Source organism: Sebastes umbrosus, chromosome 4, assembly GCF_015220745.1.
Source record: "Sebastes umbrosus isolate fSebUmb1 chromosome 4, fSebUmb1.pri, whole genome shotgun sequence".
NCBI classification, from domain to species: Eukaryota; Metazoa; Chordata; class Actinopteri; order Perciformes; family Sebastidae; genus Sebastes; species Sebastes umbrosus.
The window spans coordinates 36,592,663-36,618,493 of record NC_051272.1 but is presented as its reverse complement, the minus strand read 5'-3'; the positions used below and the strand labels follow the sequence as shown (position 1 = coordinate 36,618,493).

The window sequence follows — 25,831 nt, the reverse complement described above, 5'->3', positions numbered from 1 at the left end:
ATACAAGTATGAACCTGAAAATGAGCACGATATGGGACCTTTAATGCCCCTATTTAGCTACTCTTCTATTTAATTTCCCCTTTTATTATTTAGTTATTTTTTATAATGCCTCCGCACCAGCGACAGCAGTGACCGGAGGCATAATGTTTCCGTCCATACCTACGTATATCCGTCCCATTCTGGTGAACGTGATATCTCAGGAACGCCTGGAGGGAATTTCTTCAAATTTGGCACAAAAGTCCACTTGGACTCAAGAATCAATTGAGATTTTGGTGGTCAAGTGTAAGCTCAGTGTGATCTCACAAAACATGTGTTTGGCCATAACTCAAGAATTCATATGCTAATTATGACAATTTCACACAAATACAAATAGGGGGACATTCACATGCTGCGATTTTTTTGCCCTCAAATCCATTGTTGTAAATGTATACACCCTGAAGGCGCACTCAAACACAGGAGCGACGCGCAAGTGTTCCCAATCGCTTAAAGGTCCCATATCGTGCTCATTTTCAGGTCCATACTTGTATTTTGTGTTTCTACTAGAACATGTTTACATGCTGTAATGTTCAAAAAACTTTATTTTCCTCATACTGTCTGCCTGAATATATCTGTATTCACCCTCTGTCTGAAACGCTCCGTTTTAGCACATTTCAACGGAATTGTGTTGCTAGGCAACAGTTTAGGTCCATGTTTACTTCCTGTCAGCTGATGTTATTCACATACACTGAAACCAGGAATAAACTGTGACACATTTAGAATGTTTACGTTTTAAAACTGTGCAATGGTCTAAATATTATATATTTGTGACATCACAAATGGACAAAAATCCTGACAGCTTGTTTCAAATGCAGAGTTTCTGAATACAGGCTGTGTGTATCTCCCTGTGGATAGAGCGTTTTGATACTTTCACAGTATTTATACAGGACTTAAACCTGCTTTATAATTTAAAAAAACATGAAAATCTCACTTTTTACAATATGGGACCTTTAAACTGTAGTTATACTTGCGCAAGACGGTGGGCCACCGTAGATGTCGAGCGCTATGAGCATGCACAGAGTTTATGCTCAATGCATTGTTTGTTACAATATGCTTCGAAACACCAGGGGGCGTACAAACAAAATATTCTGTAGATAAGCAAGAAGTCAACGAGTGGTACTGGAAAGGAAAGCGGGCTGCCCGGCAACAGCAGTAAACACTAAACTCCGACATACGTACCGCCAAACATTCCCTTTGTGTACTGTAATTTTTATTGTCGCTTTTAGCTTTTACAAAATTATCTCAGATTCTTTCGCAGCCTGCGGCAAAAAGCCTCTTCTTTCATTTTACTGCCTCACCCTTTTTGTCCGAGAACGTCCCAACATCCAGTTGAAAGGTCAGACTGACCGACACGTGGAGCAGTAAAGTTACTGTGAGGGATTTACGGTGCTGGAAATCCATTTATCTTTGTTTTGACTTAGTTTAGTTTAGTCAGTTAGGCTTCTACTGCTAAATTACTAATGTCATCATCGATGTCATCACAGCTCGCAGGTTTTTGCACCTTGGATAAAAGAATGAAAGCGGCACGGCTGACGTTTATAGACGCTGAACGGCCTCTAACAAGCTATGACATTTTGGACAGACGTGGATGTAAACTGCAAAACTACTTTATTTTGTATTCATTTTAAATTTAAAACAGGGCTGCAGATCAACCGTCCGAAGCTGAACTGTTTCGCGGACCCGCTGCCGGTCTCCTCCCCAAGGCTGATCTGGTTCAGAGTGGGAACCTCCAGGCTGATGCCACCGAGCCTGTTCTCTCCATCATAGGACTCGCCGCCCCGCAGAGTGCCCAGTGTGTGCCACCGATCCTGGCTCGAGCAGAGGCTCTGAGAGGTTTGGAGCCTTTCAGGGGATAAACACTGGTGATGATGTAGATCACGGCACCGAGGAAGGCCAGGGTGCCCACAACACCGCCACCAATATTATGTTTTATAAGATAAGCCTTGCTTACACTGTGTATTTTTGTCATCCACCGGGCACGATCATGGGAAAATAAAGGTTAGCTAGCATAGCCAGCGCGCTAGTTTATCCCTGTGTGTGCCGCGGCTCTCAGTGACAACGGCACCCTGACATCGGAGACTCTTCTTGAGCCCTGATCGGTGGTACACACACGGGACCGCCGGGTGACGAACCCACAGAGAATTATCACCCGACTCTGCAGTTCCCCTCAACTCTCCGTCACTTTTTGCGTCTTTCAACTATAGTTGTTTTGTTTCTACGACCCACAGTGTTTCTGTTTTTGTAGAGCGGGTACATAAAGAATGTCAAAGTGCTGCTTCACACAGAGCTGCTGTCTGGACTTTTGACATTTGTTCCAAGTAGGCGGCACGCATCGGTAAAAACTAGTTGTGACAGAATTCAAGGATCGAAACCCAAGCTTTCTAAAACTTTTTTTTACTGCTTTGGCCACATGTCTGACTCACGCTGTTCTCTTCAACAGCTCAATCATAAAGTGAATGTGGTTTCCTGTATCCCTTCTTGTAAAGCTTTGCCTCAAAGGTCAGGCTTTCACAATGAGCTCTTTGACTCAGGGAGACGGTCACTTCTGTAAACCTAACATCCATCCATCCATTATCTGTAACCGCTTGTCCTATTCAGGGTCGCGTGGGGGGGTGGTGGGGGGCTGGAGCCGATCCCAGCTGTCATTGGGCGAAGGCGGGCTACACCCTGGGACAGGTCTAAACCTAACATACAAAATCAAAAAACATCAACAATGGAATTCTTTTCTGAAATGAAAATCAAATCGTCTCATCTTTTTGGCTGGACCGCAGATGGCCAGCCCCACTAATGCCAGTCTGTCAGCTAGTGACTGACCGACTGACTGAGTGATGAAGTTACAGGATTGGTCGGCCCGATGTTGGAGTTTCCTCATTGGTCGTTGCTCTTTCAAAAAGGCGGAGAACAGTTCTGTGTTTATGTTTTCTGGGGAGCGTGTCAGTGGTTCAATGTATCATTACATCGTGCCGTTGTTGTGCTTGTGCTATTGTTTATGTTCGTTTAAGTTACATTATGTTGTGCTTCGTATTGTGTTACCGTGCATTCACACCAAGCGCTAAGCAAATTTTCGCCTCGCTTTCCTCCAGAAATAACCACAGTTGTGTCTGGGTTCATAACAAACAGACTGTGCTGTGATTTAATTTCAATAAACGGATCAAAATGATGCCGAAATAACGACATTATGATGTTGATTTGTAAAAAGACAGAATTCATGCTTTGTCAAGTCTGTCTGCAACACAACAAGCAAACAAGTTTTAAAATGCTTGTTTTCTGAATGGAGTTTTCGGTTCGATCAGTGCCAGGCTATGCTAACATTGTAGCTGCTCCATCAACACTCAACATAACATCATCTAGGCATAAATACGGCAGCGACGTTGTTGTAAACGGATCAAACGTGAAGCCGAAATAACTACATAATGATGCTGATTAGTAAAAAGTATGAATTCATGTTTTGTCGGGTCTGTCCCAAGGCTTATAGAAAGGAGGCTGGGTCACGGGCAGACTTGTGTCTTGGGGTATGGGGTATAACACATGCGCAGTGTAACTGAAGCTGTGCTCGTGCGTTGCGATTGTCTCAATTTCGGCGAGTACAGGTGAGATTTTACTGCATTACTGTGTAATACCCCCAAAGATACGACGTGTGACCCAGCCTCCTTTCTATATGCCTTGGTCTGTCCGCAAGACGACAAGCAAACAACTTTTAAAATGCTTGTTTTCTGAATGGAGTTTGGATCGATCAGTGCCAGGCTATGCTAACATTGTAGCTGCTCCATTAACACTCCATCTAGGAATAAATACGGCAGAAACAACGTCAGTGATGACATACACTTTAGTGAAGTATGTATATATTGTTAGACATCACTTATATGATGAATGCTTTTGATACACATGCTTTAATAAAAAACTGAAATACGTTTAACCTTCCATACTGTATGTCATGCTAATACCTTTTCACCTTGTATAAAATGTATAATATACTGACTAGTAAATGTTACCATTTACTATTACTGAATGTCATTTGCTTCATTATAAGTTGTCTTTCAATCAAACATAAGTGGAAAAAACTGTTCACAAAACATAATAGACATGACCACTGACTATTGGTGTAACAATTCAGCCACAAATTCACATGCTGACCATAAACGGTCCAGACAGATACTTAGTATTGACCGAGTCTTGTTCTTCTCCTTTTTCTCCATCTGCATGTACGTCAGCATGTGTGTTCACATAATGCAACAGCAGCAGCAGCTAGCCTCTCCTGGATCACCGTCTGCATATTAGGATGGTTCCTCAGCAGCCGGGCTCTTTGTGTTGCCGTAGGAACGCACCACACGGTTGACCTTGAGAGTGCCAACACTTTCTCTCCGTAGATTACTGCAGTTGCATTTCATTGTGAACGCACAAACCACCCACTGCAAGACTTTACTGGCTTGTTAATGAGTATCCCCCCTCACACACACACACACATACACACACCGGGTCTAGAAAGCAGTTGGTTTCCCAGGAGGACCCATTCTTGATGTGTGTGTGTTCGTGATGAGGACCGCCACCACTCTGCTCTCTCTCTGGTTCTGGGTAAAGCCCGCTGGCATCAATGCTGCACCAACAGGTGAGTGATATAGTGGACATGGAAGGCAGACACATAGGACCTTACATGTCTTTAATGAACGCAATGAATGTGGGAAGCCTGAGAAGATTTCATCCTGTCCGTCAGGTTCAAAGTGTGGGATTCCTCCGGTGTGGAGCCCCACGGTTCACTCTCTGAGGGTGGTCGGAGGGGCCGAGGCCACAGACGGATCACATCCATGGCTGGTCAGTGCTTTACCCTTCTTCTTTGAACATGATGATGATGATACAAATTTTGATGTTTTTTTGTGCATGATAATTTGTGTTTTTTTTCTACACTGGGTATACATTGTACCATTTTTAGCCCGTTTCTGGCCCGAATTTTGAGCCGCACGACTCATTTTAGAGTCGGACCGAATTTCAGCTTTGTTGTGCGTCGTTTGTCTTGCAGTGTACAAGGGGGGGGGGGGGGACCGAGGACCGATTAACTCCTCCCGACCGGCCGTTAGACATCGGAATTGCTGACATGTCAGAAATTTTGGTCGGCCGACTACAGGCTCTCACACAGTTGAAGCAGAGCCAACGTCAGAGCCTTCTTTCTCCTCTTTTTACAGTAATCAGAGAGTAGCTATCAAGATAACGATGTAGTCTACAAAAGTTATATAGCTACTAAAACGTAGCTGGCTTACCTCCAATTCTCTCTGCAAAATGGACAAGCCATACTGTCCACGTCTTCCTGGCCACCTGAAAGTCCAGATAACGTTACGCCGCTGCCTTTTTTTTTCCAGCAGACAGGATTGCACAGATGATTTTTCATTTTATTTCAAAATTTATTTTGAACAAATAAAATAAAGAAACAGAGAATGATCATACCAACGAGTGGACAGCCAGAAATAAGTAGTATTTACATACAATGAAAAGCATAAGAAAAATAAATTGTCAAACACTTGATGCCTTGATTTACATATTCCAAAAGGAGTGAGAAGAAGTATAAACTTATTTAATCCCAACCCTTCTCAATAAGTCATTCATTAATAATTAACCAGCTTCCTTATTGAGCCATACATATATTCTAATTACATTTTCCTAAACATGTCCAACTATAATTACTACCTTTAATCTATGTCATACAGAAATATAAATTAATTACTGATATAATTATCCTTATCAAAATATACATTTGTTATCAATCCAGAATACCAATTTATTACTTATAATATAACTTAATCACAATACCAATTCATGACTTACATATTTAACTTAATCATATTGACTAGTTGTTATCTTTTCTTTTCTTATATGCGCATATTTATTTTTTCCAATATACAATTTATAATATACAATTTATAATATACATATATATATATATATATATTTATATATGATGAAGGCAGCACGTTTCTGTCTTGATAGCATTGTGACCCGTACAGACTTCTGCTAGCAAACAAACTTTACCTGCCTCGGAGCTTTCAAACAAATCTTTATTGACAACTGTCAACAGCCAGAACGGCCCTCAGGAGCCGACCGGATGGGTTTTTTCTTTCTATTTTACACGTATACAGTGGGAGCACTCAGGCCGTGGCTGGAACATAAAACCTGAGCTTGGGCTTTAAATTGCAAACGATCTCCTCGTACAGCAGGAGCAGGAAGTACACAACAACATTGCTGAAACTGTACAGCGTATGCTCAGCTTAAAGTGTCAAGCATGGCGAGACCAAATGTAGCAAAAGAATGGAAACCAAGATAACCTCTGAATATTTAGCCATGCTGGCTGCTTTATCTGCGAAGCTGCTGTCAGTCGGCCGAGGCTTCAAACCAGACTGGTGGGGATCAACAAGGTTGTTCTGGTGGAGATGTGCAGAGTTGAGCAAAGACGGCACGCTCATGTGTTTTAGAAAGAAATGGAAGAAGAAGAGGCAGGTCTGTAAATCTGTACATCAGAAGGGTTCCTTTAAAAGAGGGCTCACTCGAGCTGCTTTTAGAGCGTTCAGAGGTTTTCATTTTCCCACTGGTGCTGAACTGAAAGAAAAACTGTTGCTCCAAATGATAAATCAGTGACATGCAGGTACTTCTCTTGGCTTACATCTGTATGTATCCGTTCTCTTTGCTCAGGTTTCCCTGCAGAACAGGGGTTCTCATTTCTGTGCAGGGTCCATCCTGACTGATCGCTGGATAATGACCGCTGCACACTGCTTTACATCACTCTCAAAGTACTGTTGTTACTTTCTTCTGTTCCCTCTTTGGTGCTACAATTTAAAGCGCCTTCTATGTGTTCCTGCTCTGCACGCTGATGAATCCAACACTTCTCTCCTGTGTCTAGAGAGTTTCTCAGTGGTGTGAGAGTGGTGGTGGGAGAGTTTGACCTGAGAGTGGACGATGAAGAGGAGCAAGTCTTTACCATCAAGTCTGTCTCAGTCCATGAGAAGTACAATCACGCTTTGCCTATGACCTATGACATAGCTCTGGTGGAGCTGGATCAGCACATTCTACTGGGCAGGTTTTCCATTTTGACAATCCGTATAGTTCAGGGGTCAGCAACCTGCGGCTCTTTAGCTCCTCTCCAGTGGCTCCCTGTGGATTTATAAAAATGGAAATGAATATATTATGAGAAATAATCTTGATAATAAAAGTCAGAAGTTTACGAGAAAAAAAAGTTGTAGTATTATGAGAATAAAGTTATAATATTATAAAGTAGTAATTTTACGTGTTGTTTTCTTTTTTTCTCGTAAAGTTATGACTTTATTCTCGTAATATTACGACTTTTTTTCTTGTAAAGTTAAGACTTCTCAATTCTCAGATGTTTTTCCCCTCAATGTGGCCCTAATACTCCGTAGTACATTTGCACTTGGTCCCTCACTGCATTAGACTTATATTCTTTATACTTAGACTATAAACTGTGTTACCTTCATCACAACAGATTCTTTTTTCTTTGTCTAAAATGTCTCTTTTGATAGTAAAGGTTGCTGACTCCTGGTATAGTTACTGTAGCTCTGATCCCGTTTTGTTACGTTACTGCTATGTGATGTTTATAACAGGAGCCCATGTCCAGCCAATATGTCTGCCTTTGCCTGGTGAGAGCATCCAACCTGAAACCAGTTGCATTGTGGGTGGATGGGGCCGGATTAAGGAAAGTAAGTAGTTCAAATATTGTTAAAGCAGACTTGAGCTTTTTATTTTGTTATATTCTATTCTACTGTTTCCTAGAGGGTCGTCTTCCTGCGGTACTGAGAGAGGTCCGGTTAGACTTGGTGGACCCGGCCAAATGCAAACACGTCCTCCGGACTGTTAACCGGAGACCGGCTCGGCCCCAGCCGGCCATGACAGTTCTGTGTGCCGGGCCAGAGAGAGGAGGGAAAGATGCCTGCCAGGTAGATCTGCCTAGTTCAGGAGCAGTGATGTGTCACTGATACCTGGGGACCATCAATCAGTCATCACTTCTGAAGGAGCATCCTTATCTGGTAGCTTTAAATAGCGTCTCCTCCCCTTCGGCCTGTCTCCAGGGGGACTCGGGGGGTCCTCTGGTATGTCCGGCGGGTTCAGGCGGCGGCCACTGGGTAGCGCTGGGTGTAACTTCCTGGGGGAAGGGATGTGGTCGGAGCTGGGGAAACAACGGCGGCCGCTCCCCTTCCAGGAGAGGATCTCCGGGGGTTTTCACTGATGTCAGGCGGCTGCTGCCTTGGATTAAGCTGAAACTGAGAGAGGGTAGGTTCAGATTGATGGTTGTCATAAAAAAGTCACGCTGATTCTCTCAGAAGTCAGCATGAGGCCTCATAAGCACATCACAAGATGGGGAATCTGTCTATTTATTTTGAACCATTATTAATCTGGGGTCTATATAGAGCAGGGATCACATGATCACAGTTTGTTAGGATAAGCCAATGCTCAAATGACTAATCTAGTGACTATAATGTGTCAGATGGCTTTCAGATGGTCCTGAGAAGTAATGAATGTCTGCGTGGTGTCGGGGTCAGGGTTAGTAGTCTGTCGACATGAGGCACGTACACAAGAGACACTTTGCTGAACTTCTATTTGGTAAATGGACGTGCATTTATAGAGCTCCTCTCTAGTCTTCTAACCACTCATAGCACTTTACACTACAGCATTCACCCGTTCACACACACACACTCATACACTGATGCAAGGTGCCAACCTGCCCATCAGGATCTAATCTAAATACACATTCACACACCAATGGCACAGCCTTCAGTTTGGGGTATATATATATATAAATATATATATATGTGTGTACAGAGGTATGGTATAACATTTAATAACAATGGTATGATATTAATAAGGACTTTTTCATTGTATTTAGTGAAGCAAGACAAAACAGGTGAAATTTGACAAGACAAACAAACAAAAGAGAAAAATAAATAAATAAAATACATGGGGTGACATGACAGAATAATGGGACAGGCCGATTCTAACAAAACGAACAAAATGAGACAAATAGATAATGGCTGTTGGAGGAGGGAGGGGGGTGTTATTGACAGTGCAGGGCAGTCTGTTGTGTAAGGTTCTGGTGTGTGTGTGTGTACAGTTGTGTGCATTTGTGTGTATGCAGTGTGGGGGGGTCTAGGTTGTTTGTTTGTATTTAAAGAGGAGAAAGAAAAGGGCGGGAAAGAGAGAGAGGAGGTGGGGTGGGGGGGATGAGTATTTTTCGTGGCAGGGGTGGCTTATAATATCTCATGGTCCGACAATATTATGTTATAATATTTTGTCTTTATATATTGGTCTTTATTTGTATTTCTGAGACAGGTTACCCTCCTTAAGCTGCCCCCCAGACCCTTAGGAGGGGGCTGGCTGTCAGAGGTGTCTACTGTCTACTGTCACCCTTCTGCCCATTCTGAACAGCACCCAGACCCGTCAGGAGAGAGACGGTTCCCTGTTGGGAAAGGGATTTTCTTTTTTCTTTTTCTCCCCCTATCTTTACCCTTCCTCCTTCCAAATTAATTTTTTTTTATTTATTTTAAACTGGATGTCAGACCGCCCCAGCCAGGAAATAGGGAAAGGGGAACCTGGATGAATAAGTGAAGGAAAGGGGGAAAGAAGAAAAAAAAGAAAAAGAAAGGGGGGAGGAGGAGTGGTGATACCTGACGGGGTAAAGATGTGATGGGGTAAAGATGCGATGGGGTAAAGGAGGGGATGGGTGTTATGTCAGACGGATATAGTGAAATGTTGTTGGTGCAATGTATTTTTTGCAAGCAATTCTGTATTTATATGTGATTATTATAATAACAATAATAAGTCAAATATATCTACATATTCTCATCTTCATGTTTGTGTGTTTGCTTTAGCTGATGAGCAGCAGGGAACAACTTTATCCAGTGAGTTGTCCTTCCTCTTCCTCTCATCACAGCAACTCTCATTCATCTATATTTCATAATAATGCTTCTCTGATGTGTGTGTGTGTGTGTGTGTGTGTGTGTGTGTGTGTGTGTGTGTGTGTGTGTGTGTGTGTGTGTGTGCGTGTGCGTGTGCGTGTGCGTGTGTGTGTGTCAGAACTGTGCAGCGTGAGAGATGGGCCTGTAACTGACAGTGGGGGGGTTATCAGAAACCCCGCCCTCCCTGGTGATCGCTATGACAACAACCAGTAAGTGACACTCGTTAGAAGGAGAAAGGAGCCTTGATAACTAAAGTATCACTGGTATACCATGTGACCTAACCACCATGAAACCAGTATCCTTTACTGGGATAACCCATTCTCTCTGCTTCTCACTTACTCTGTTCCAGTGAGCACAAAAAGGAGATTATGGTTTATGTATTGTTCAGGTTTTTTTGAGTGTGAAGGTCAGAATTGTCTGAATGCAGAGGAGGAGAATCAATGCATGTAAATAGCTTGTGTGTGTTTAATGCCAGCGCCGTGGAGAACGTGTCTGTCTGTGTGTCTTCAGGTTGTGTGTGTGGAGCATCAGAGCTCCTCCAGGTTTTAGTGTTCTGTTGGAGTTTCATCATTTTGATCTGGAGGACGACTCTCACTGTCGCTACGATCGGCTCACCGTCTCAGTCGGGACCCGCAGGCCTGTCGGTGAGTACCTGACACACACACAGACACACTGACACTGTTTAATGCATCGACATTCATCAGAGGCAGCAGAGCCATCTGCACATCCAGTAGTTCGCTTAAAAGGAATAGTTCAACATTTAAGGAAATACACTTGTTTGCTGTATTTCTGAGAGTGAGATGAGGACGTCTGTGAGGTAAATATGCAGCCAGGGTCAGGGCATGGTTAGCCTAACTTAGCATAAAGACTGAAGGGGCTCTGTCCAAACTGAAAAAATAAACCTACCAACCACTAAAGCTCTTGTTTGTTTAACCCGTACATGAACAGAAATGTCAAAATGACAGTTAGTGATTTTAGGGCTTGTTAGGTGCTATTTCTAAACAAACAACAGCCAAATACAGTTGGTAAGCACAGGTTGAATTTTCAGTTAGTTTTTATTTTATTACTGAAGGCCTAGAAAGGAGGTTATGTTTTCACCGGGGTTGGTTTGTTGGCTTGTTGGTTTGTCCGTTTGTCTGTTAGCAGGATTACTCCAAAAGTCCGTGATGGATTTGAATGGAATCTTTTGGAGGGTTGGGGTGTGGCACAATGAACAATCCATTAGATTTTGGTGGCGATCCGGATCATGATCCGGATTCAGGAATTTTTTTTTAATAACTCCACTCAGCCTGTGCATTATCACCACAGGCTTTAAGACATGCACAGTGTAACTGATGACGCATCACCCTGCCTCTTTCCTTCTGCCTGCAGAGAGAGGGACAGAGAGAGAGCGGGGGTGGAGGGAGGGGGGACACCTACCTGTAGATTCAGCGTTTTATACACATTAAACTCTGTGAAATTACAGTTGAATTCGACCAATGGTTGGTGATTGTTGGAAATAGTAACAGCAACGGTTTAGGTGAGTTTTACTTTGTTTCTTTCCAGTTTGAATGAAGTGTTTTACGATGCTCCGCTACGTACAGCTGATCTCAACATAAACAAGAATACACATAGATGATGGCGCAAGCTGAACCGAGAGGGGGGACGGGGGGGGCAATCGTACTCGGGCGGCTTGGCGGAGGTCTGCGCTCTCCGAGTGCCATTCTAGTTTTAGTTTTGACTGTTTGATTTCATTTTAGTTTAGTTAGTTTTCAGAGTGTATTTTAGTTTGTTTTCGTTAGAGCCAGCTATAATGTCTCAGAAGTATGTAGATATGTAGTACGTACACATACAGAATACATGGTTGGAGAACTGTGTAGGAATGGTCATAATGTTTAATGTTTAATCTTCTCGCTACTTTAATGAAGTGATAGCGGCGTAGCGCCATCTGCTGGAATGTCAAGTTTATTTAATTTTAAGCGTTTTATAAGTTGTGTACTTTAACAAACTCCTCCTGCAGATTTAATCAGATCGACTTCAAATTTGGTCATGACCAACTAAACACCTTAATGATGACAAGTTATTAAAATCCTGAGTTATCGTTGAACGGCGTTGCCGTGGCATGGTGGCCATTTTGCGCCATGAAAAGGAAGTTGTTGTAACTTCTACGTACTTTGTCAAATCTGCTCCAAATTTCTCAGCCACGATGAGGTCATTTACATGCCAAATTAGACTTATAGCCCTGCCCCAAGACGTTAGCCCCGCCCCGTTCATAAGTCATGAACAGTTTTGTCGCAGACTCTTGTGGGAGGTATCCACCGCTATTTCCCTGTTGTTATAACCCTGTTGTTAAACTTTGCACACTTTTCAGACGCAGTGTAAATTTCTTATTTTTTTCTTTTTTTTTAAAGTTATTTTTTGGGGTGATTTTTTAAGTATTTATTGATAGGACAGTGGATAGAGTGTTGGAAAGGGGGAGAGAGAGAAATGACATGCGGAAAGGACCACAGGCCGGATTTGAACCCGGGTCCACCGCCTTGGCCATACATGGGCGCTCGCTCTACTGACTGAGCTAACCAGCCGCCGTAAATTTCTTATTTTAAGTGTCTCGTGCTTGGGTGTTGAAAAATGGCTCGCTATCGCCCCCTACAAAGTTGGAAAAATCGACCCCCTGGTTTTTTTTGGGGTTTTTTTATCCAGACAATATAGCTTCAGTTTAGTTTTAGATTTTATTCCGTTTCAGTTTACTAAAAATATGTTTGACTGCTTCTTTTCATTTTAGTTAACTATAATAACCCTGGTTCCAGCACATAACTCCTGCTAAAACCACAAAGACATCATTTCATCTCATTTGTGGAAAGAAAGCCAATAAGGCTTTTAACCAAAACTGTTCAACTATTCCTTTAAACCCCCGACCGACAGAGCCAAAGAGCCAGTCATTCACCTCCTGTAACGACACATTAACAGCTCACTGTGTGCACACACAGCACATTACTGAGCTATTTCATGTCGCTTGTCATTCTCTGTTTTTACAGGGACATACTGTGGAAGTGTCCTTCCTGGCCCTGTGCTCTTGAATAATTCCCAGTATGCAACACTTCTCTTCTCCTCTGACATTAACAGAGCAGGAAGTGGCTTTATCATTAGACATCATGCTGTCCGGGGACACTCTAATCCTGGTGAGAAACACAATACACAATGCCAAACACACACATACAATACACAGGTAACACTCAGGTATATGTAGAGTCCGTCACACACACACACACACTGTCCATACACTTCCGACACGGTTGTGTACCCTCTGCCAGTGGATCTCATATAGTGACCTGGGAGTTGTGAGGATAGATGTCCCATGACACAGTAATGAGCTGCACAAGACACACACAAACACCCTGTGTAGTAGAGTAGAGGATGAACCCAGCGGCTAATAATGTCTCTGCTGTTTTCACTGTGCACATGAGTGTGTGTATTTGTGTTGAACTGGTCTGTCTCCTGTAAAAAATACAGTATAGACCTACGATATAGGATAAGGCTACTCTTCTGTCTTCCACTGTTTGAAGAATCAGAAATGTCTTGTTAACAGCGACACCTGTGGCCGTTATGTCAACGAAAGTCAGCGTCCTGTTGCTCGCGCTTGTGCTCGCTCCACATAGACATGAACGAGCATCGCTCAAAACAGTGAGGAGACACACGTCAGCTAAAAGCACAATATCACTCTATATTTCAGCTGCTTGGCAGTAATGTTAGCTGACCAGACGAAGGTCTCTCCATGAATCAATGCTGATCCTAGTGTTGGCTTTTCCTGCCTCAGCCTCCCGACCGCGGCCGGAGGGAACAGGGGGGACAAGGAGTTTTGGTAGGAGACGATAACGTTTCTCTCTGCGGAGCCCCGTCACTTCACAAGACACGGGAAACCTCTGTTGGTCTGCAGCAGTTATTTCTGCACAAACGTCCACTGTACATTCACTAGATATTCTCAGAGCTAAACTAACTCGTCTGCAGTGTGGAGTCTGCGCGCATGCACATGAGAGTGAAGCGAAAGAGTGAGAACGAGCGCGGTGTGTGAGTGAAGGCAAGCAGGCAGAGGAGCAGAGTACAGCAGAGACTCTGGTCCTGGAGACCAAAGCTACGGTCTCCCCCGCGTCCTCCGACCGCGGCCAACACAGTTTAACAGACGGGCTTCACTAGATACAACCAAGAGGTTTTGGTGCTTCACTGTATTTTGTGTTGGAGTCTGAGTCTGAACAGCGTAGCCACACACAAGCGCACATAGGACACCGACCCGCAATGATTTATACGTGTAAGAAGTTACAAACAGTCCCTTTAAAGTTCACCGTTAAGATATGAAGTGTGTGTGTGTGTGTGTGTGTGTGTGCGTGTGTGTGTGTGTGTGTGTGTGCAATCAGGATGTGGGACAGTTGTTGTAGTTGAGGACCAGACTGCTGTCCACAGCCCAAATTACCCACAATTCTACAGTATTAACTGTGTCCTTCGCTGGGTGGTCTACGCTCCACGGGGTCACGTTGTTAAGGTGATGCACACACTGAATCATGAACGCCTGGAACACTTTCAAACACAAACTCCTCATGAGAAATCAAAGGCTGATGGGGATTTTGTCGCATTGCAGCTGGACTTTGCCGGTTTTGAGCTGGAGGAGTCGGACACATGCTCGTACGATTCCCTCACTGTCCTGGGAGATGTGGAGGGAACAGAGGAGATTGGTAGGGAGTCAGCTAAACAAGCTTCATCCCACCTTTGCCCTGCTTTCTGTATGTCTGTATCTCCGTTCCTCCGTTCCTCTCACTGTCTTTACTACATCCTTTTCTGATTCAAAAATAATGTAACATTACCTGCAGTAAGAGGTGGATTTTGTCATGTTTTGGTAGTGGTGCTGTGCGGTGGCAGTATTCCTCCCCCCGTCCTGTCCTACCACAGCGTCATGGTGCTTCAGTTCACGTCAGACAGCAGCATCGCTCACAGGGGCTTCAGTGCTACGCTGACATTCATCAGCCGTGCAGGTATGTGCATGGTATTAATGTGTGAGAGCTTCGTAGTGAATCAGTCTATATGTGTGTGGATCACCTGTTAACTTACTAAAAGTCCATTGGTCTGGGTTCAGGCTTTCACAACTGTCAAATCTTGGGTCTATTCTAACATGACCTAGTTCAGGGATCAGCAACCGGAGCCACATGCGTCTCTTTAGCCCCTCTCCAGTGGCTCCCTGGGGAATTTTAAAAATGGAAATGAATAACTGTTCTTTGTTTACATTTTCATTTTTATTTATCATTGTTATAGGTCTATGGTACGACGGTACGACGGAGTATTAGGGACACATTGAGGAAAAGAAATAAATCTGAGATTTCGAGAATAAAGTCATAATATTATAAAGTAGTAATTTACGTGTTATTTTCCTTTTCTCTTGTAAAGTTCTGACTTTATTCTCGTAATATTATGACTTTTTTTCGTAACGTTATGACTTTATTTTCGTAATGTTACGACTTTTTTCTCGTAATATTACGACTTTTTCTCGTTAAGTTATGACTTTATTCTCGTAATATTACACAACTTTCTTTCTCTTAAGGTTATGACCTTATTCACGTAACATTATGACTTTTTTTCTCGTAATATTCTGACTTTATTCTGGAAATCTCAGAAGTTTTTTCCCTCAATGTGGCCCTAATACTCCGTAGTACATTGTCTCTTTGGCCCTCACTGCATTAGACTTATATACTATATACTTAGACTATAAACTGTGTTACCTTCATCACAATGATCAAATGTTTGTTTTGTTTTTTTGTTGCCTAAAATGTCTCTTTTGATAGTAAAGGTTGCTGACTCCTGACCTAGCAAAATACCAAAAAGACCTGGTTGAAAAAAAGCTACAGTTGAACTAAAACTGTCTAAGATAAACAAAACAATGGAAAATCTTGTTGTCTTTATTTGCAGGATAATACAGAATTAAGTTTGAATTATGGTTAGTTTGGAATGGGATGGAATGGATTACATTTTACAAACATATATCTTTAAATACCTGCTCTGAATTTGTACTAGTTCACCTTAAAAATATATATAATTCCTCGTAAAAATATTAAAACTACAAGCAAAACTAAGTGAAACCCAAACCCAGACCGGACTAAATTTAAACTCCTACTCAGATCAAATAGACCACTGTATGAAATGAAGACATTGTCTTCCTGTCCTTCCTCTGTATTTCTGCAGACCTTCATGATCAGGACACATCAGGTGTGGAGAGTCGAAGAGACGCTCTGAGAGATCACCGAGATGATTTGGTGGCTAACCAGCGACACGTAACATCACACGGTTGGTGGTTTGTTTGTTCAGTTTTTGCATTCTCTGTGGCCTCATTTGCATTTTGTTGACTGAAGGTTTGAGGATTTAGAAAGAGGGCAGTGACAAGAAACCTGGCTCCCAGGAAAATGTTATGTAAGTGAAGAAAGAGCACTGAACACTGATCTGCTGCGCTGGAGCCGCAGCGATCAACAGCTCCCAGTGGTTCATCCAACTCTCAGAGTGAATGAAGGATCCTCTGTGTCTTCCTGCTCCCTACATGCTCATAAAGCAAAACACTGATGAAATGTGGAGCAGAAAAAGTCTTTTTGTCTGTCCACCAGTTGTGTTATGGGCTCAACAAAGCAGCAAGCGTCACTGGCATTTAGAATGGCAATGGGACATTTAACAGCAGAGCTACAACTGAGGCATTAGAAGCACAATGACAGCCAGTGTTACCCACAGATCATTCAGTACTATTAGTGTTGTCATACGGATCCTCTCCTCTATCTTTATCTCAGTATTTTTTGAGAAATTGTAAATTCTGAAGTGCAGGTTGAGGTATAAAAAAGTCAAGTCAAGTCAATTTTATTTGTAAAGCCCAAAATCACAAATCACAAATTTGCCTCGGGGGGCTTTACAATCTGTACCGGATACGACACCCTCTGTCCTTTATAGTACGACGATAGGGAAAAACGTAACCAAAAAAAAAAACTTTTAACAGGAAAAAAATGTTAGAAACCTCAGGAAGAGCAACAGAGGAGGGATCTCCCTTCCAGGATGGACAGACGTGTAATAGATGTTGTGTGTTCAGAGTAACAACATAATGAAAATACAACATAGACAATCCATATGACAAAAAATAATACATATACTGTGAACATATGTGAGAAGGTGGATCCAGGAGGATGTCAAGCAGCTTCCCGGCGTCGCCAAACAGATAGAGCCAGAGCAACACAACCTCCTCTCCACGCCAAACAGATAGAGCCAGAGCAAAACGACCTCCTCTCCACACCAAATAGATAGAGCCAGAAAAACACAACCTCATCTCCACGCCAGATAGATAGAGTCAGAGCAACACGACCACCTCTCCACGCCAAACAGATAGAGCCAGAGCAACACGACCTCCTTTCCACGCCAAACAGATAGAGCCAGAGCAACACAACCTCATCTCCACGCCAGATAGATAGAGCCAGAACAACACGACCTCCTCTCCACGCCAGATAGATAGAGCCAGAACAACACGACCTCGTCTCCACGCCAGATAGATAGAGCCAGAGCTACACAACCTCCTCTTGACACCAAACAGATAGAGCCAGAGTAACACGACCTCCTCTTGATACCAAACAGGTAGAGCCAGAGCAACACAACCTCCCCTCCACGCCGAATAGATAGAGCCAGAGCCAGAGCAACACGACCTCCTCTCCACCATGGAACCTAGAGAGAGGACCATATTTTTGTTTTTAATTCACAGTTGCTTAGTAATGTAAACGTATGTTACCCATTCCAGAACAAACAAAATCCCACATTGCCGCTGAACATTGGACAACAAATCCTTGTAGAGCTGTGAGGTTTTCCCTTTTCTTTTCAACTGCTTTAAAAGAGAATTAGAGCATCAGTAGCATTAGTAGTTCAGTCTTCCGCTGGTTGACTGTGTTGGATACACTTGTTTGCATGAGAGGGATCATTCTTCTCAATTAACTCTCAGCAAGTAAGATATGAAACTATTGCTTTAATTGATGAAATAGAATATTCTTATGTTTTATTAATATGATCAAATTAGTAAAAGTAAGTGAAAAACTGGAGTTATTAGTAGTTTTGACAATAGCATAAGTGTGGGGTTTTAATGTACCAGACCTACTGATTTAAAAAGCTTTTCCACAAGATCACGGGATATTCCTGCAGATAGTGAATACTGGCACTAAATACCTTTTTTCAGCTACATTAAAGCAGCAGTGGGTAGGAATGGAGCAAATATGATTAAAAAACTTTATTTTTATAAAAACGGTCACTATATCTATGACAGTAGTACATGAGACAGGTAATATGAAAACAATCATGTGCCTCTGTGTCCTCCGGAAAAAGTCTGTGATCTGGCAGCCATGTTGAGATCAGCTGAGGAAATACCAAGCACCGCCCACCAGGCGGAGCAAACTTTCTCATTTTACAGCTCAACAGTACACTACAAGATGATTCTGATAACATTTGAGTAGAGAAATAGGCATTACCGTGACAGAATATTGATTCATATTTGATCAGCGCTGCCTAGTTTGACCGTTTGATCGGAGTTCGCGAGTGATTGACAGCTGCCTCTGTTGAATGAACAGCCAATAGGAACGCTCTCTCTCTGAAATGACCTATGATTGGTCAAAGTCTCCCATCACGGGCTAGATGTTCTAAAGCCTGAAAACAGAGCCATGAGGAGGAGCAGAAGTCTAGTTATCTCTCAGAACACTTGAATTACAATACGATGAAAGGTTATTATGGAATTTTTGCCCAATAATGCCAAAAATATACTGCCTACTGCTGCTTTAAATAAAAGAATTCTGCATCTGCAAAAACTTTTATTAAAGTTCATGTGAGGTCCTCATCCACATCCTCTGGATCCTCTGCTCTGCAACTGCATCTCCAAGCTGTACACACACACACACACACGTACACAGAACACATACGCTAATCATTCAGCACAGAGTTTTCCCCTGTTCAGTTCCTGTACTGTGTTCAGGGTGTTTCTGCTCGTCTTGCTCCAGAGAGACTAAATCCCCCAACAGACTGCAAGAGGTGACAACAAGGCCTGAGAAGCAGGTAGACATGGCTCTGTGCGTGTGTGTGTGTGTGTGTGTGTGTTTGTATCCTCCAGAGAAAGGCCAAGAGGCTTCTCTTTAATTTCCTCCCATTTGCTCTCTAAACTCCTTTCTCGCACTCTTGTATTATCTTTTATTTCGTGCTTCTTTGTAATTTTCTTTTCCTCAATGATTTATTATTAGTCTGTGTTTCTTTATATGAAGTTTTATAACTAGGGACAAAGACCACGCCTCAAACACATCCGATTTCCACAGCACACCTGATCCGTTCACTTCCCCTTTGACTTACCCTTTTCACATGACCCCGTGGCAGACGAGTACAAAAATGAAAAACCACTGACCCTTAAACCATGGACCAGGAGCTCTTTCTTAACCCTTCAGATAGCGATATGTTTGAAGGAGATTAGTGATCTCCTGAAGTCCTCTGCATCTCCCACCATGCTACGCCACTCAGCCACCCACGTTCTCCCGACACTCTCGGCTTCCGTGCTCCGACGACTCCGATGTCGTCGGTCTCTCGCTTTCCAGCCGTAGCCACGGCCGGGTCAGGACGTAACTCATCCTCTCCAAGTTCTCTCTGTTCCAGAGATATATATTATCTTCCCTTATCCCCCTCCCCCAGGCTTCACAAACAACCCCTGAATTTTCCTTGTTTTCCCTATGCACCGAAAATGTACCTAACCATGACCCCAAAACCGAGGTACATACTATAACCATGAATTTTGTGTACCGTTACACCCCTACAGCTCCGCCTGCAGCCAGTTCCATTTTCATCTTCCTCCGCCTATCAGTTTCATTGACCTTGCTCAACTGATACATCCATCTACATGTAATCCTCATATCTCATATCTTGCTCCTCCCCGAATTGCAAGCTGTGTGGCGCACCATCCCGCCCGGCCATAACATGCACCCTCACAGCCCCTCTACCTTGCACCTCAGCTCCTAATAAAGGAAGCTCCCCCCACCGTCCATCACCCCTAAACCAGCCAACACCCAGCCGACCACCCTCGGCCCTCTTCCCAAAGGTGTGCACAAGAGAGGAAGACCGGTCCTCTACCGGGGTGGGAGGATGGTCTGCAATAACTTCAACCACCTAGGATGCAACTCTTCAAGTTGTGTGCACGTGTACGCTAACTAGTATTAAAAGAAATTAAGCAAAAAACAGTAAGATTGCTGTTCAGAGGTAAATTGGTATGTGGCACTCATCCTCCCATTTCCAAAAGCTTTTTTTGTTGTTGTTTAGTTTGAGTTTAGCTAACATGACACCTGAAATCCCAGTTCCAGCCGCTAGAAGTAGTTATAATGCTAACTGTGAGTTCTGACTGTCCCAAACCATCAACAGGCAACATGGGTCAAAAAGCACAGAAGTCCTCCTCACACATTTAACACGAGCATTAGAACAAAGTATAGAGCATAGATGTTGAGATCACAGAACCTCCCTCATGACATCAGCGTGTATGACAGTCCTGCAGTTGAGCATCATCACAGATAAATGCCAGATGTGTAAAACCTCACATTAGATGTCTGCAGACAGTGTGCACAGGCTAAAATGTGTCAGTACAGGATTTAAAGGTCCCATATCATGCTCATTTTCAGGTTCATACTTGTATTTTGTGTTTCTACTAGAACATGTTTACATGCTGTAATGTTCAAAAAAAATGTATTTTCCTCATTCTGTCTGCCTGAATATACTTGTATTTACCCTCTGTCTGAAACGCTCCGTTTTAGTGCATTTCAACGGAATTGCAACGGAATTGCGTTGCTAGGCAACAGCTTGGGTCCATGTTTACTTCCTGTCAGCTGATGTTATTTACATACACTGCAACAGGAAGTTGGGCTGCACGGTGGTGCAGTAGTTAGCACTGGCGCCTCACAGCTAGAGGGTTGCAGGTTCAAATCTGGCTTGGGGCCCTTCTGTGTGGAGTTTGCATGTTCTCCCCGTGTTAGCGTGGGTTTTCTCCGGGTACTCCGGTTTCCTCCCGCAATCCAAAGACATGCAGGTTAGGTTAATTGTTGACTCTAAATTGCCCGTAGGTGTGAATGTCAGTGTGAATGGTTGTCTGTCTCTATGTGTCAGCCCTGTGATGGACTGGCGACCTGTCCAGGGTGTACCCCGCCTTCGCCCAATGTCGGCTGGGATCGGCTCCAGCCCCCCCGCGACCCCTAACGGGATAAGCGGTTGCAGATGGATGGATGGATGGCAACAGGAAGTAAACGGGGACACATTTAGAATGTTTATGTTTAAAACCGTTTAACGGTCTAAATATTGTCTATTTGTGACATCACAAATGGACAGAAATCCTAACAGCTTGTTTCAAACGCACAGTTTCTGAATACGGGCTGTGTGTATTTCTTCGTATATTGAGCATTTTGATAGTTTAACAGTATTTATATAGCACTTAAACCTGCTTTATAATATAAAAGACATGAAAATCTCCCTTTTTACAATATGAGACCTTTAATAAGTATTTATTTACATATGTGTTTCTCTCTCTGAAAAATGGAAAACAAAGTGATTTCAATCCAAAGGAATCATTCAGCTGTCAAACTGTTGAACCTGCTGCAGTCAGAATGAAATATGCAATAAGAATATACAATGCTTATGTTTGGTTTGGATATGTCTAAATTCATTTTGTGATTTACTAAAACAAGAACAAGTTATTATATACAAAAAAAATAAGCCCTAGGCCAAAGAAACACAATCGTTCTGTGTTTTACCAGACTGTCAGAGTGCCAGTGAACACAACACACACTGGGCATCCAGCAGGTACAGATGATTATCACATGATACAGCAATATGTGTTATGGCTACAAAGCCTATCTGTTTCCCCAAACAAGGCTTTATTAATTCTTCTATATCGAGATATTCAACTCTAGAGAACACTTCGGTTTCACTGCCAAATGATTCATTTCTCAGGTTGCTGTGCTTCCCAAACATGTTGGCCTCCTAGTGTTTGATACTTTTTAGATATGTGAAGAACAGGTTGGGAACTACCGCCCTTAATTATGCATGTGATAACCATACCCTTCATACTTCATGAAGATTACATGCTGATATATTGTAAATTATTGGATTTTTCCAGCGAGTCAGTGGTGATTGTTGAGGACATGGTAGACCTCCTAACATCCGCCACCATCACCAGCATCCACAACACAGAGCAACAATGGGCCTTTATCTTATTGTGGTATAAACATTAATGTCCTGTGCCACCGGAGGTGACCTTCCATCTTTCAGTAGAAAACCTCATGAAAGGGAACATCCAGTACAAGATAAGGCCATGCATGTTTGTAGGTGCAGAGCTCCCTCTAGTGGCTGTTTATTGGAAATTGAAGTGAAACCTAATATGAGAACGGTGCTCTTAAGAGTTGGAAATTGTATAAATGTAACGCATTATTGTAGATGATGAGAGGTCATCAGTGTACTGTAGTGGTAATAGAAGGACATCAGTACAAGTCTATTCATAAGACTCTCACTCTTTCTGTAAAATTCTCTGAATAATGTGTGTATGTCTGCCTGTTTTTATTAGGATTCGGATCATGTGTTTTTTTGTTGGACTGGCCCTTTAATTGTTTGCCTTCACACTGGTAGCAGCACTCGGGAACTGGAAACAGGATCACAGCTGTGACAGATGACTTTATGTGCTTAAATAAGGCATGCCTTATATTTCACAGCAGACCGTTTGTCTCTCTCTCGGTAGGAAAAGCACAGGTGTTACCACGTATTTATGATGGTTGCATTCCATTTAGGTGAGCCAGTTCCAGGGTTCTCTTTTCGTGCGTACTCACTGGCTGACACTTAAACCTGCAGTAGGCAGAATGTGTTTGTCATCATTGGGCAAAAATTCCATAATAACCTTTCAGCATATTGTAATTCAAGTGTTCTGAGAGAAAACTAGACTTCTGCTCCTCCTCATGGCTCTGTTTTCAGGCTTTACAACATCTAGCCCCGTGACGGGAGATTTTGACCAATCACAGGTCATTTCAGACGGAGGCAGCTGTCAATCACTCCGACCAAACGGTCAAATTAGGCAGCGCTGATCAAATACGAATCAATATTCTGTTACTGTAATGCCTATTTCTCGCCTCAAACGTTCTCAGAAACATCTTGTAGTGCACGGTTTAGCTGTAAAATGAGAACGTTTGCTCCATCTGGTGAGCGGTGCTTGGTATTTCCTCAGCTGATCTCAACATGGCTGCCAGATCACAAACATTTCTCATGCGTGTTCATGCTGGGAGCTGAGCTGCAGTGTGACTGCTACTGACCACTGAGCAGCTCCAGTGCAGCAGCTGGAGATCAGTGCCTGGCTCAGGGGCACTTTTACAGCAACCGTAAGAGAGCAGAGTGGTACTGATGAACTTGTTGGTCGTTCTCTTGACACAAGTAAAGAAATAAATTACAACAAGCCAGATTGTATCGTAAAAATGAGTTCAGCTGGGGGAACTGCTATATTACAATACTGATTTAAGACAAGTAGCATTTTGGTAGACTGTGATGAAAGTTACTCCAGCACATGAAGGAAATCACCCACTAACGCTGAGATGTGCTCTCAAGGTTCAAAGAAAATGTGGATCCCACACATTACAACAATTTCATGACAAAATATGACACACGGATCAAGTTTACCAGTGTAACATAGTGTGTAAGAGACTTTTGAAATTAGACGTGCATTTTTTGATATTCAGAAATGTTATTCATAATGTGTGATAAGAGAGATAACATACAGGGGCATGGCTCTTTTTTTACAGCATTCCTTACTTAATTCCACATAACTCTGTTGTTTAGTGAACTTGGATGCAGCAGACCCAGGTGTGCAGCAGTCCAGCAGCAGAGCCCTTTCCCAGCAGGCTGATGTGGACCATAAGACCTCAGAGGATCCCAGACTGCATATGGACATGGGCTCAGATGATGAAGACTACAGCGGAGAGTCCTCAGGGCCTTGGTGATAACCAAATAGAAGAAGGCCTTCTAGACGGTAGACAGTATGTGGAATTACACGGGTGGTATGTTGGTGTTTTAAAGCTGCAGTGGGTAGAAATGGAGCAAATATGATTAAAAAACGTTATTTTTTATAAAACGCTATATATCACTATATCCTGACAGTAGTGCATGAGACAGGTAATCTGAAAGAAATCATGTTCCTCTGTGTCCTCCGGTGTCCTCCAGTGCTCCTAACGGCATCTGCAAGAGTTCACATACCGGAGGAAAACAACCAATCAGAGCCGAGCTGGAGTTTGCAGTCTCTGAGCAGTTGTCAATCACTCACAAACTCTGACCAAACGGTCAAACTAGGCAGCGCTGATCAAATATGAATCAATATTATGTTAATTCCTATTTCTCTCCTCAATTGTTTTCAGAAACATCTTGTAGTGTACTGTTTAGCTGTAAAATGCGAAAGTTTGTTGAGAACAGTTGAAGAAATACCAAGCACCGCCCAGCAGCCGGAGCACAGCCAATAGGAACGCTCAATAGGAACGAATGCTGTCTTACTGAGATGACCTGTGATTGGTCAAAGTCTCCCATCACGGGCTAGATTTTTTAAAGCCTGAAAACAGAGCCATGAGGAGGAGCAGAAGTCTAGTTTTCTCTCAGAACACTTGAATTACAATATGCTGAAGGGTCATTTTTTACTACTACTCCTACTGAAGCTTTAAAGGTCCCATATTATGTTCATTTTCAGGTTCATACTTGTATTTTGTGTTTCTACTAGAACATGTTTACATGCTGTAATGTTAAAAAAAAAACTTTATTTTCCTCATACTGTCGGCCTGAATATGCCTGTATTTACCCTCTGTCTTAAACGCTCTGTTTTAGCACATTTCGACGGAATTGCGACGGAAATGCAACAGAATCGCGTTGCTAGGCAACAGCTTGGGTCCATGTGTACTTCCTGTCAGCTGATGACATTCACATCCACTGCAACCAGGAATAAACTGGGACGCATTTAGAATGTTTACGTTTAAATCTGTGTAAAGGGTCTAAATATTGTATATTTGTGACATCACAAATGGACAGAAATCCTGACAGCTTGTTTCTAATGCAGAGTTTCTGAATACGGGCTGTGTGTATTTCTCTGTATATTGAGCGTTTCGATACTTTCACAGTATTTATACAGGACTTGAGCCTGCTTTATAATAAAAAAAACATGAAAATCTCACTTTTTTATAATATGGGACCTTTTTAAGTCCCACTATTGAGCACTGATTAAATAGTTTATAACACTCTGTAATTTAGGCTAGTTATAAACAGATATAAGTGTCAACACTATAACTCCTCCTCCCAGAAGTGGAGGTTGGTGTGCAAACAGATACTAAATGACAATATAGTAAAGCACAGTTATAATAATATAAAAGATATCTTCATAGGAGAAGTTATACTTATAGTTTAGAAGCACTTTACTGAATGTTTGTATACTGCTCACAGTACAAATGCTAAAAAGAGGGACTTAAAGTAAAGTGTCATTATGAGGTGTCTTTCATGTTGGCAGGTGCTTATCATTTATGTAGAGCACTTTACTTTATCTGTCCTAGGCCATGGGATAAAGTCTAAATGATCATAGTTTTTACTGCATGACGATTCTAAAGACACATTTTATGATTGCATCCCTCTAAGATCTCACGGTCCTCTTTGTTTTCAGGACTGTTGAAGTTGTGGGTTACTTGAGGACAGACTTATCATGTATTATATTAACCCTCTGAGACCCACAATAGACCTGTTTTTGTCTTTTTTAGGGGGGTACAGGAGGTCTTTAGGGGGAGATAGCAGGTCAGCAGTAG

The 25,831-nt window shown here is 42.6% G+C and overlaps 2 protein-coding genes across 2 annotated transcripts; both read left to right on the top strand.

Moving 5' to 3' along the window:
• The first annotated feature begins 4,409 nt into the window (after window positions 1-4,409).
• On the top strand, window positions 4,410-7,274 carry LOC119487053 (ovochymase-2-like). Its single transcript, XM_037767708.1, has 4 exons — window positions 4,410-4,642; window positions 4,748-4,845; window positions 6,712-6,809; window positions 6,920-7,274. The coding sequence occupies exons 1-4, from the start codon at window positions 4,570-4,572 to the stop codon at window positions 7,182-7,184; spliced, it is 534 nt and encodes a 177-aa protein (XP_037623636.1). The 5' UTR covers window positions 4,410-4,569; the 3' UTR covers window positions 7,185-7,274.
• Window positions 7,275-7,578: 304 nt separating this feature from the next.
• On the top strand, window positions 7,579-24,176 carry LOC119487037 (ovochymase-2). Its single transcript, XM_037767689.1, has 12 exons — window positions 7,579-7,730; window positions 7,804-7,967; window positions 8,100-8,301; window positions 9,897-9,926; window positions 10,102-10,192; window positions 10,494-10,627; window positions 12,998-13,141; window positions 14,372-14,496; window positions 14,593-14,686; window positions 14,852-14,983; window positions 16,185-16,286; window positions 23,841-24,176. Exons 1-12 carry the CDS (start codon window positions 7,622-7,624, stop codon window positions 23,999-24,001), a joined length of 1,488 nt encoding a protein of 495 aa, XP_037623617.1. The 5' UTR covers window positions 7,579-7,621; the 3' UTR covers window positions 24,002-24,176.
• Window positions 24,177-25,831: the final 1,655 nt, after the last annotated feature.

What these genes read in the sequence shown, in the direction of transcription:
- LOC119487053 (XM_037767708.1), top strand. Translation starts at nt 4,570, where the DNA reads ATGAGGACCGCCACCACTCTGCTCTCTCTCTGGTTCTGGGTAAAGCCC. An exon ending in ACGGATCACATCCATGGCTG is followed by an intron (nt 4,846 to 6,711) that starts GTCAGTGCTTTA and finishes CTCTTTGCTCAG; the next exon opens with GTTTCCCTGCAGAACAGGGG. An exon ending in TGCTTTACATCACTCTCAAA is followed by an intron (nt 6,810 to 6,919) that starts GTACTGTTGTTA and finishes TCCTGTGTCTAG; the next exon opens with AGAGTTTCTCAGTGGTGTGA.
- LOC119487037 (XM_037767689.1), top strand. Translation starts at nt 7,622, where the DNA reads ATGTTTATAACAGGAGCCCATGTCCAGCCAATATGTCTGCCTTTGCCT. An exon ending in GATCGCTATGACAACAACCA is followed by an intron (nt 10,193 to 10,493) that starts GTAAGTGACACT and finishes GTGTGTCTTCAG; the next exon opens with GTTGTGTGTGTGGAGCATCA. An exon ending in CACGGGGTCACGTTGTTAAG is followed by an intron (nt 14,497 to 14,592) that starts GTGATGCACACA and finishes GTCGCATTGCAG; the next exon opens with CTGGACTTTGCCGGTTTTGA.